We start from the raw sequence: 12,977 nt of genomic DNA on the forward strand, positions 1-12,977 counted from the left end.
AGTTCAAGGGCAATCATTATTATCATTGATTAACATAGAAAATATCATACCAGCCTAGGTATGGAAATTTTCCAAGTTAATCAAACCTTTTTTAATTGAACTAGACATGATGCCGAAGTTATAAAGTCATTTTCTAGAGGTATAATCCTTCTTGAGAAGAGATATTACCCCTCTAGAGGGGCTTATGTTTTGGGGTATTTTAAGCCCCTATTATAGGCAAAAGAAAGGCCAACAAGTGGCCCAATTACAAGTCGACACGTGGCATCTAACTCAGCTATAAAAGGCCAATATGAGCATGACATGTGGCTTAAGAGAGACATTAGATAATAATGAAGGGCTCTAAGCCCATTAAAGGAAGAATACCTAGCATAAATCATACACTAAGACACGTGTCTATTACGTATAGGGCAGCTGATCTTCCTAGGTTATGAAACCCTAGGAGCATGATCTCCCAATTCCCTATAAATACTCCATAATTCCTTGATGGGAACAGGGTTACACAATTACCAAAGACGCTCTGCCCAAAATATGCTCTCACTTCTCTATACTTTCTCTCTTTAAACTTCCGTTGTCGGTCACTAACTTGATCGTCGAAGGCGGATCTCCGACAAACTGGAGATTCGTTATTTTATAGGTGTTCAGGTTGTATGACTGTATGAGTGTCGCATTCTAGATCTGTCTCCCGAGAGAATCTATACCCCTCTTCAGGTTATCCTAAAAATCCCTGAAACACAACGTAACTTATACAATTAAAGTTTACTTTCAGTGCTTTTGTTATATATAAAAAATCAATTATATTATTATTGCTAAACCATGTGTCGATCTATGGGTGTGACCCTAAATAGGTATACATAGAGAATTGCATAAGTAACCTATATGTTTTTGTTATAAGGTATAACTTAAGTTATTTTTACGTATATTATAAAAAAAAATTCTCTCTTTTATTGTTTTTTGTAATTTATTGTAGAACCACTGAAGGTTGTAAATTGTAATTAAGAGAGTAATGAATGGTAATGGTACTAACCTTGGTGTCTTTGTTAAGTATTGGTATAAATTAAGTAATTTTGTTTATATAAAAAAAAATACATAACTCTCTCTTTTGTGTATATTACTGTATAACTAATTAAGGGTTGTAATTTATTATAAATTTTTGTTAAATTAAATCCTTGCGTTGCACAAGATCTAATCTAGTTGAAAAATCTATAGGAAAAATTGTTAAGAATAAAATGACCATTAATAGGTATTCTAAAAATAAAACGGTCTTTTGATTATTCCGGAATAAAATGACATTTGACACACATCTTCTATATATAGGATAAAAAACCGATAACTTGTTTCATTGGTTAAGGAAAAATACATGTCACTTTACGTTAGGATTTTTTAATTTTAATTGTAATTAATTTTTTTTTATAAAAAACTATATGAATTATTTTTATACTTAATTTGTACAAAAACCCTCCCTCCCCTCCACCCCCCTTTCCCCGTTTAGCACCCCCTTGCCGAAACCCCATCATCGGCCACCCCACCCTACCTAAACCTATTAGCTCGAAATCCTTCTTCAGCCACCCCACCCTACCCCCACTCTCATACCATAATCCACATCATCTCCCCTTCCTGTTCCCCTTCCCTTGTTCTGCCACCCACCTCCCCGTTTCCGTTCCTTTTTTCGTAATCTTCTCCTTCTCCCTAGGCCACTGCCCTTTTCCGCCCTCAAAACCACCCCAAAAACCCGCTCAACCAACTAGTAACCCGCTGTAAAACCTCTAAACCAAAAACCCTTAAATCCACTTGACCCTAGGCTGAAAAGAATGGTGTCCTTCCAACAAGTGTATTATTCCGATAGAGGGTTTGGAATTATTAGAAAACTAATTCTTCAGTGAGGTCAAGTGATCGGAATGCCTAGGTGGAGGCCGCTTCCGATCAATAATATTAATGCATAATTAATATTACGACTTAATCTTGACTGAACCCTTCGGGTCGCACCCCTATCGAATAACCGATCCGAGACGACGAATCAATCCGAAGGATTAGATGAGTCATTAGAGTATTACGAACAAAGACACCGGATATCGAGCTTAGAGTGTCGAGACCAAGCGTCGCAAGTCGAGTCGAATTTAGAATTCGACGAGACGTAGAATCAAGCAAGCGACAAGTACGAGCCAAACCGTAGCCTCGCATTGGCCTATCCATGCGAGTGCTAGGCTAGGCAAAGGCACCAACTGCATGCATGCTAGCGTGGTGGGCATTGCACCCAGCCACATTCATAGCCGCAGCTAGGCTGCGCTTAGCATGCAAGCATCGCAAGCATGGTGCATGCCTTGCGTATGCATGATATGCGTGTTTGCTAGCATGCTAGGGCCTAGCGCTCAGCTCTTCGCAGCCTCGCACCAAGCAGCGTACTCGCACAGCACACGCATCGCAGCAACGTGTTGTGTGTACGTGTGCGTAGCTGTGCGTGCGAGCGTTGCAACACCAAGTAGCAGCATCGCATACATGCGTGCTGGCTGGCTGCGCATGTGATGCGTGCTTGCTTGCTGGGCTACCCAGCCTTGGTGCTAGGCTTTAGCTGGTAACCTTGGCAGCCAAGGCAGGCTGCCAGCCAGCCATGTGGCATGGTCAGTCGGTCAAGGGAGGGGACCAAAGGGTTGGTGTTTGGCTTGGGGAGCAAGGTAATTTTCCCCCCTGGTGGTCCTCACCAACTCTTTCCCTCCATGTGACACTTGGAGCTTGTTGATTGATCTTGCATTTTTATTTTGTTTTTGAATAAAATAGAGGAAAATGCAAATCTCCCACATTGACGGGAGAAGGGAGATCAAGTCTCCATTCCCTATAAATACCTAAGTTTTGGGTTTGGGAAAAATCACTTGAGTTGAACTCAATAAGGCATCTCATCATTAGTGAGAAAACCTTTAAGTTCGTAATACTCTAGTTTTATTTGGTCAAGTTTCGACTAACCTTCGGGATTAAGACCGCTCGGGTCGGGTCGAGGGTGCGAGCCGTTAGAAGCCTACACACTTGCGTGGCTCAAGCTTTGAAGTAAGAGCTCGTGAATCGAGCAAAGCACTCGTCAAGGGTAAGCATGTCTTTTCTCTTTCTCTTTCTTATGTTGTTAATTATGTGATTACATGTTTAGTTGTTGTAATTAATGGGCGGGTTTCTCTTCCGTGTAGCGTTGGACGCTACGAAACCCAACACAGGCCACCTGGAAACCTTGCACTCCCACCTAATCAAAACCCAATCCTGCCCTATCGAAAACCCACAACACTCTTAATCCAAAACCCTACCCCTTAATTTAGCTCAACAGAAAGGGAAGGGGAACGGGGGTTTATGGGTTGCTCAGGTGGGGAAGGTGAGGGTTGGTGGTGGCACTTTGGCGTCATGACTAAGGATGGTAGGTGACTAGGTGGGTATAAAAATGCGGGTTTCGCACCACACCTGCCTCAATTGGAATAGGTATGGGTCCAACTTTGACGGATATAGGTACAAAAATCATACTATACCCACCGTGGGTAGCGGGTATGTGGTGATTTGATGCCATACCGACCCAATTACCCACCTACCCACTTAATTACCTACCAACTTATTACAACTTTTATTGTTTTATCACAAATTAACTACTACCTTTTTAATATGCAATTAAATTATGGATTTATAGCAATTTAGAGATGGCAAAATGGCATGTTCTATAGGAAATTTTTTTAAAAAAGTTGTTAAGTTAGCGGATAAAAGCATATAGTGGATATCCACGTGGGTCGTGGATCGGGTGTGAATCTTGGTTTCTACCCACTTAGGCAAGTGAGGGTAATGAAATTTTACCAACCACGAATAGCGGGTATAAAAAATTTGGCGGGTGTGGGGGTGGAGGAGGGGGTATGTACCCACACTCGCACCGCCCAATTACCATCCCTAGTCATGCTGGTAAAGAGGAAGGGAGTTGATTTTAGTTTTTTTTTTATTCAATCAATTTTTTTAAAAAAAGTTTAATTAAATCAATTTTATTAATAAGAAACTTGTTTAAAAAAACACACCCTACCAATTACAAAGCGACACGTATCACATTTAACTTATTAAATAAGTTACCAATCGATTACGTCTTATTTATGGAAGATCAATGTCTTTGTTTTATTGGAGAATCAAAAGATCGTTTTATTTTTGAAATAGCGAGCAAAGATCGTTTTATCCCTGACAATTTTTCAAATTCTATAATTATTGAATCGAGTTTTCAGTTTTGGATCCCAGGCCAATTTTACTTTCTTGGATTTTGAATTCAGTCCGATTTTGACACAAAATAGCGAAATTGGACAATTTTTTTGACCCAAAGTTAGACCCGACCCTAAACCTCAACCCCACTTGCGACATGAGTCTTTTTTGGCCAAAGCCCGACCCGTCCCCTCCGTAGACGGTGGAGGGTGGAGGCCCCACTAGCAGCACACCGCACACTCTTCCTTCTTTCCCATTATCAAAAAAACAAAGTAAAGTAATAATTACAAAAGAGAGCAAACTCCAGCTCACTCACTTACACAAGAGAGAAAATACTAACCATGGCAGTTTCAGTCATTATTTTAGTCATCGTCATCGCACTCCACCTCCTTGCTTTCGTCTTCGCAGTCGGCGCCGAACGCCGCCGTAGTACGGTAACACCCCACCTCTACTTTTTCCTCTCTTCCGTACTTCCTTTGTTTAATTTTGATTTTGTTAAAATTTTGTCGGTTTCAGGCCGAGGTTGTACCAGACCAGTACGATGAGCATACGTACTGTAAGTACGGTACTGATGCTTCGACGTTGTACGGAGTAGCTGCGATTTTTTTGCTGTTGATTAGTCATTTGGTTGTTAATGGTGTTACTAAGTGTCTCTGTTTTGGGAAAGGTCTTGTTGGTGGGTCCACTACTTGTGCTATCTTCTTCTTCATTTTTTCATGGTTAGTTTTCTATTCTTTTTAATCTCTTTCTGATTTTAGTGATTTTTGATGATTTCTGATAATTCCCTTTTGTTTTGGTTTGTTAGGGTTTTAGGAATTTGAATTTGATATAACTGTGTTGTGTTGTAATTTGGGATTATTGATTTCTGTTGTTGATTGGAAAGGTAAGAAATTTGTTTTACTAGAGTGCTTTCAACTATGATTGATGGATGGAATACGAATACTCGAAATATAGCTCGTTCGTGGTGTTGAGTTGGGGGTGATAATGTGAATGTAAAGCATGGTTATTGTGTCTTAGAGTATCCCTAATTGGTTTAGGAAAAAGCCGTGGATTGTCAAGATAAGTGAGAAATGTGTGTTGCTGAATTTGCTATCAACTACTGGTATGTATGCTGGGTGGAATGTTATCAGCTGGTTTCGTGCTGTTAATTTTGTAGATTTATGTACTGACTACTGAGAATATAAGATAGATTGTACTGGATTGTTAAGCCTTCAAGCTTTGTTTTTGAGTGTTTCTTCCTTTTCGGGGATGACTAGGTAAGGACGTAAGGGGTGGTTCAATTTGGTTTTGTTTAGGTGATGAATTTTAATTCATCAAGTGTTTATTGGATATAACCCTGACCCGGCATCGAATGCATTCACTCATTCTGTTTCTGAGTATTTGCTTGGTCTGAATTCATTTCACCTCTATATAATGTGTAATCATGGATCAATTATTTGGAGAATTGGAGTTGCTTTTTGATTGGAAATGTGATTGGAGTTATTCTGAAGTTAAATACATAACAAATTATTAAAGCGAATTGGTGCTGGAGTTATGCATTTCAACTTCAGATTTCTGTAATGAACATATAGCTGTTGTGAGTTGTGCAAACTACTTGGGTAAGGACTCAAGGAGTCAGGGATGAAGAGCTCGTAATTAAACATGCAAGTTTCTTGGTCATTCACTGTTAACTTGACTAAGAAACTTTTAATAGTGTTAATTACATATGTTGATTTTGATATCCTCATATTTCCCGCTACCCTCATCTTTTTATCTGGGTTGAATAAGATGTGTTGTTGTCATAGTCAAATCCGGTTTTATTTATCAATATCTACATGACATCAACCTTGGCCATTAGATGAGGATAACCGCAATGCAAACCTACCAACAGTGAGCATTCTAAAGGTTGCTTGAACTATTTTTCCTTTGATACCTTACTAATGTTACTTTCTTATATTTCATCCATTTTTTTTATTTAATTTGCAACATTGTTTCATAGAATGCACTTTGAGGAAGCAATTAGAGAAGGCAAACAAACAACTTTTAAAAATAATTTGACCACTTGTAAGAGGGTAAAATAAGGGTATTAGGTGTTTAAAGTTGACTGCTAAACTTCACCAATTGCTTCCTTAAAGTGCGTGTCATGAGGCAATTTTGCAATTGAAAAAAAGAAAATGGGGGAAGTATATTTTTCGGCCCTATTTTGCTTGGACTTCCTAGCTAGTACCTAATGCCTATATCAGTTAAGAGCCTTTTGATCTAATTTATGTAGCCATACCTTCACACAATTGAAGAGGATGCTTGCAAGAGGACTCATGAAATCACATGGGGATTACTAGATATGAAAATCAATACACATTTCATCGTAAGGGGGCACCCTACAATCATCCTGTATTTAAATTGAAGCTTATATGTTGCCCAATACAAGTATGCTTGGTTTCTGTAGTTGAGTGAGTGAAGTGCTAAGAAAACCATTCTAGAAAGATTGGTTACATTTGATTTTGGTACTCTTAGCAAGCTTTCGGGGCTGCAAGCCTGCAATTAAATGATGAAGCATAGATTGCATGAGTTTTCAAAAAACTTTGAGCTCCTATGTTCAGATGATAGACAAGACGTAGGATTGACTGAGATTTCACAATTTCTTATATACGTAATACACCTTTAAGAACTAAAACTCTTTGGAACATCATATTATACTGTTCATGGATGATTCTCTTATGGATTAGCTGTAGCACTCCGATGAAGAAGATCATGATCTCCAATAATAATTTGGTGGTAGCGTAAGAAAAAGTGGTCTAGCTCCTGTATAATATACAAATGTTGGTCAGAGCATTGCTATAAATTCTAGCAGCACTGCTTTATAGTTTCCTGTCTTGTTTAAGCCACTACCCTCTGTGCATTTGTGTGTCCAATTGAAGGGTCAAATGATCTTATCTTTAGACCAGACCCTATTCAGAACTTCATCCAATGCCAGTACAATTCAGTATCTGCTTTTGTTTATAATCTATTGTAGAGTTTTTGATCAATTTGTAGATACCTCTTTTATCTGCTGCTCAAGTATCGTCTAATTACTTGCAGGGTGACCTTCCTGGGCGCTGAAACATGCTTGTTAGCTGGTTCAGTTAGAAATGCATATCACACAAGGTACCGAGGAGTCTTTGGTGGAGCACATTTATCATGCGCTACCCTCCGCAAGGGAGTTTTTGCTGCTGCAGCCGCACTGACATTGTTGTCAATGATTGGGTCTGTCATCTATTACTGGATCCACTCCAAGGCTGACACTGGTGGCTGGCAGAGGCACCAAAATGAAGGTATTGGTATGGCAGCTTCAGATATGATGCAGCAGCCTCATCATCAAACTGGTGATGTCAGGAAGCCTTAATGCTTCTTTGACCTAGCTTCTGAAAACGACACGGTATCAATTGAGGTTCGGGAAGTTGGATAGAGCTTACCTTAGTGATGTGTAATATAGTAATATATGTCATGATTGATTTGGTCCAAATGATGCAGTAGTGCTCAACTATCGATATTCTATCTATAGTAAAATAGGTTTTGTTGTTTGTTTTTGTACTTCAGCTGTATATCAATTTCTTCACCAGCTTTCTGGGGCTTTCTTCGCTGTTTACCTTCTCCACAATTAGCACGTGGTTTCATGCAGCTGCAATGAAAGCCATAGTTGCTGTCTCTGGGTCATATTAGAGGTATGTAAGTGAGTTCTCATATAGATTATGTGACTCGATTGCAATTACCTCTCTCTTCCATATTTTACTCCCCTTAGCAACTACTCCGTATATATGCTGGCAAGTTTAGACTAGTTAATTGAGTCTGTATGGTGAGCTCTTATCCACCAAGCATGCTAGGTTTAGCTGCAACTGAGCAACTTAGCTCGACTTAGTTCAGTAAGACTTATCATAGTTTATTGTTATTGTTCTTCACAGGATACTGATTAAAGAGTAGTCTTTAATACGAGTACTTGTTAAGTACGACGTATCCTTAATCTTTTAGCTTTGTGGCATCAAATGACATTAAAATAGAGTTATTTAGCTTTGTGGCATCAAATGACATTAAAATAGAGTTATTTAGCTTTGTGGCATCAAATGACATTAAAATAGAGTTAAGCGCGGAGTAATACGCATTACGCTGCATTGAAGCATCTTTAGGTGCTAATGTGCTACTCACCTTGTATTAGGGGTATACTCCTTAAAAGGGGGTTGAGAAAGTATTTGATTCCTTTATATCTGAAATACAGGACCTCCGTGGAACACCTTGTTTCACGTATTTCCGCCTTTATTCCAAAGTTTTCTCCGGAAAGTTGAGAACAAATAGATCTGTTTGGTACTTTGGTGTATTAGTTTAATGCATACTTTTTTCTAAGATTTTGAAGTTAGCTAGAGCCCATTATACTTATAATTTGGATTCGATTGAATTAGGCCCGACCCCGGCCCAGTATATTGGAAGATAAAGCTTTTCCAACAAGTTGATGTTGCATTTTGAAATCCTGGACCAAAAACCTTGGTTAAGTTAGAACAAGTGAACAACTCCGATCCCTTGGACCTAAATCAAACACTTTTTTTTATCAATTTACTTATTTTATTTTATATATTTTTCTTAATAATAATTTATATATATTTAACCGTATAAATTAAATGAGCTGGATTTTCCTAATGAAACAAATTCTTACATGTTCAGTCAAGATTTTCAAAAAAATACCATTAAAGTCTGAATAAGATGTATTGTGAAGAATATAAATATTTTGAGAACACAATTAATAAAAATAAAATATTTACAAAATTCAATAAACATGACCACAAATTTTTCTATCCGTGCATCACGTAGCCGAGTACGTTAATAATGACCATATTGTAGTACTAATAATTAAGGCGGCATTCATAAAACCCAAAATTATTGTGTGGTACTGTGGCTATGGCTATGGCTAACAACCAGTTATTAGTTTATTACTAACAATAAATAGATAGCATTAAAATGGAAGTTTAGTTTAGTCTTCGTTTTTGAGTGTTTCTATTTCTATTCTTGTGGAAAATGCTGAGTTACTTAGCCCAGTAATGATGAATCATGGATGGTGAAGCAAAGATGGCCTTTTAAATTAAAAATTCTATAATGTCATTCTTCAAAAAAAGCATCACAATATGTTGACGTGGTGAAATCTAATTGGCCTGTATTTGGTATTTGGTATTTTGATTTTAATTTTGAATTATTTTTAATATCCAAATTCTTACCACCATAATATGGGTAGCTTCAGGGCACCATTTAGCTGTTAACTCTGGTCAATACCAATATGCCGGTTACTTCCCTAATAGGCCTACAATCGCTAGGACTACAATGCCTAATGAGGATCATGTTGATGATGATCACTTGAAGTCTTTCATTGAAAATCCTGAGGATGCACTCCTTCGATGCTTCCCATCTCTAACACAGGCTGTAAGTGTTATGGTGACTCTAGATTGGAGGCATATTTGGGTGTTAATCCCGAGCCATCATGGAAGGAAGAACCCAAGATAAAGGATGCTTTCGAAACGTTTAATTCCAAATTGGAGGCATTAGAAGATGAAATTGATAAAAGGAATGGTAACAAAGATTTGAAGAATAGAAATGGAGTTGGTGTTGTACCACATGAGTTTTTCAAGCGCCAATCTGAATGTGGGATCACTGGCAAGGGAGTTCCAAACAGCATCTCCATTTGAGAAACACTAATCTATATACCACCACTGTTTTATCCGATCCCTGCGATGAATAAAATGACTTGATAGAATGTTACTACTTATTTTTTTAAGTTATAACATATTATTGATGTAATCCTATTTTATGGATGGAAGTCGGATGATATGAATTAAATCTTGGCTATAAAATCAATAATTTTACAATGTTATTGACTTATTGTTCATCTTATTTCTTTGAATACAGATTGCACCGTACATTATCTACTCCATCCGTTTTTAAATACTTACTCCATTTCTACTTTTTGCACTATTTATTTGTCCTACTTTGACTAATATTTGTGATTTACACATAAGAAAAAAATATAGTCCTGTGGGTACTTGTTGGAAACATGTTAATGAATAGAATTATATTAATTTTTAATTGTTAGAATTTATACTTATTGATAATCAAAGATATTATTAATTAAAGTTTAGCATCGGCATATGTGCCCAAGAAAAATGGAGCAAGTATATAAAAACGAAGGGATTATTTTAACTTATTTATATACTTCGTATATATATATATATATAAAAAAAAGGAACAACAAACTTCTGTTCCCGGTGTATACCGTTAACTTGTATCTGGGTCAATGATTTATCGTCTAACTAGATACCTGCAAAGTTAACATATAGCTTAGTTGTCTTTGGGGTTTTTTCCAAGGATAAACCGCTCCGGTAATAAAGTCAATATTGGTTCGAAATGGCTAATGAAGCATGTACAGGTTAATAATATTGTACCATATATTAAGGTATTTATAGAATTGTCAATTATTAGGAAGTGCGAACACTACAAATCTTATATGATTATTTTAATAAAAATTGTGAGCACAATATCTTTTAATGTAAGAAAGATTATTTAAATTTTAAGAAACTTATGTCATTAATAATTGAAAAAACCTTTAATTTTCTTCCAATAAAAAAGGAATTGCACTAATAGGTGATAGCATACGTGAGTAGCATATATATTTGACTCCTTTTTTAATTATCAAATACTCCATATCTTTTTTGTTAAATGTTAATTAGTTAATTGTTATGAAATATAGTGTGGATATACATTATTCTCCTTTTATCATTCGCAATATTCTAAATCTAGGATTTATTGTTATCTAAACAAACTCTTGTTATATTGTATGTATATATATACCCCACTCTATGGAATAAGATTGACTGATTGATTCTCTCCCAATTTCTCTTTCATATTTAACACATTATCAGCACCATTACTCTAGATTGATTTTAATATCAATTGAAGCATCATAAATTGACTGATCTCAAACGACAATCAAAGTAACTCCCAACATACTCTTAAACTTCTCCTTAATACTACTACCTCTTGATTCACGAACATCAACCAGAAAAAATAATTTCCCAAACCCCTCTGCCGAAACCACCGTTGCTCTGCCGATACCACCGATCCCTGCTGCCACCGTTGGTCAACCGTACGTCGGAGAGGACTCAAGCCCGTAAGCTGCCTGTTGCCGCCGTTCACCGCTCCGGCCTCCCATGCTCGGTGCTCCACTGCTCCGTCATCCACCCATAAAATATTCCGTGACTGTATAGGTGATTTCAGAGGTGGGTTTTTATAAAATTTGAATCTTTCTACAATTTGCAAGATATTCAGATGAAGAATTACATTATGTAATTTCTGCTTCTAGAATTCGTTGTTTCTGGTATTTGCTCGGTACCCATATTTTTCAAATTTTTCCTTTTATTTCTCTGATTTTTCCTCCAATTGATGCTTAATTGTTTAGAGTGTTAATTATTGATTGATTTTTACTATCAGTTCGTTTAGATCAAATGTAATGCTAAAATCTTTGTTTGCAATTGGTTTTTTAAACTTCTTGTTATTATTGTTTGAAGCTGCGGCATTATCCTAGAGTCTAAGTGTCTCTGCATGTGTAGTTATTCTTACAATGGGAAAAGAATGAGAAAGAAATTGCCCACCCCTGTCTGTTGTAGATCATCTCAAACATATTGATGGCAAAAATATTAAAGATATGATACGCTTGGTGGTTTTCCCAGCTACAAAACTTCGATGTTTATAATTTAAAAATCTTGTCATATCTTAATCATGTGAGGGTTGGGCAACTGATTTTAGAAAGAGGAAGTATACGTTTGGGATTCGTATACATTGAGATTCGTGCAGGGCAATCATGTCTACTTGTGGAGATTAAGATGACTGCATTCCTCTGGAGTAGATTTAAAGAAAATTGAATTGTTGTTTATGTGATGAATATGATAATTATGTTTAATTTTTGGTTGTAGAGTGCGGTTAATACTGCCTTGGCAGATTCTGAGTGTGCTAGTATTGGTAAGTCTGATGCTAGATTGTCATGTTTTTATGACTATTATTAATGTACTAAACTTTGGAACTTTTTGTTGGTATAATTATTCCCATTAATCTTGAAGTAAAGAGATTTTTATGATGAACTTACTTGTCCCAAGATAACGTCTTTGTTTTTGTTTAAGGTTTATGTTTTGTTATGACAATTGATTAGTGGACTTAATTGTGGTCTCATGAACAATAACCTTCTCAAGGTTCAATACGCAAATCTTGTTATAATTAATTACTTGAAATTAGTCATCTCACTTGAAACTTGGAATATATATATATATATATATATATATATATATATATATATATATATATCATTTTAGTTCCTAATTTATAATATTGTTTTATATATCAGTGAATCATGTCAAACCTTGCAAAACTCGAATTTGTTGCTCTTGATATTACTGGAAACAATTATTTTTCTTGGGTGTTAGATGCTGAAATACATTTAGATGCAAAGGAACTTGGTAATACTATTAAAGAAAACAACACTGCAACAAGCCAAGATAAGACTAAAGCTATGATATTCCTTCGCCATCACTTTCAAGAAGGCCTTAAGACTGAGTACTTGACTGTTAAAGACCCACAAGTCCTTTGGAGTAATCTAAAGGAAAGGTATGACCACTAGAAAATTGTGATATTACCAAAAGCTCGTTATGACTGGTTACATTTAAGATTACAAGACTTTAAGTCTTTGAGTGAATACAACTCAGCTATGTTTAAAATTACATCACAATTGAAATTAT

The 12,977-nt window shown here is 36.6% G+C and overlaps 1 protein-coding gene across 1 annotated transcript; it reads left to right on the plus strand.

Annotated features, from left to right (window-relative positions):
• The first annotated feature begins 4,320 nt into the window (after positions 1 to 4,320).
• Positions 4,321 to 7,927, plus strand: LOC110715156. The gene is made up of 3 exons (XM_021893725.1): positions 4,321 to 4,634; positions 4,717 to 4,919; positions 7,258 to 7,927. The coding sequence occupies exons 1-3, from the start codon at positions 4,542 to 4,544 to the stop codon at positions 7,559 to 7,561; spliced, it is 600 nt and encodes a 199-aa protein (XP_021749417.1). The 5' UTR covers positions 4,321 to 4,541; the 3' UTR covers positions 7,562 to 7,927.
• Positions 7,928 to 12,977: the final 5,050 nt, after the last annotated feature.

Source organism: Chenopodium quinoa, unplaced genomic scaffold, assembly GCF_001683475.1.
Source record: "Chenopodium quinoa cultivar QQ74 unplaced genomic scaffold, ASM168347v1, whole genome shotgun sequence".
Lineage (NCBI taxonomy): Eukaryota > Viridiplantae > Streptophyta > Magnoliopsida > Caryophyllales > Amaranthaceae > Chenopodium > Chenopodium quinoa.

Excerpts from the sequence above, each read along its gene's own strand:
- LOC110715156 (XM_021893725.1), top strand. The coding sequence starts at position 4,542 with ATGGCAGTTTCAGTCATTATTTTAGTCATCGTCATCGCACTCCACCTC. Across the intron at positions 4,635-4,716 it reads CCGAACGCCGCCGTAGTACG|GCCGAGGTTGTACCAGACCA; the intron begins GTAACACCCCAC and ends TGTCGGTTTCAG. Across the intron at positions 4,920-7,257 it reads TTCTTCTTCATTTTTTCATG|GGTGACCTTCCTGGGCGCTG; the intron begins GTTAGTTTTCTA and ends AATTACTTGCAG.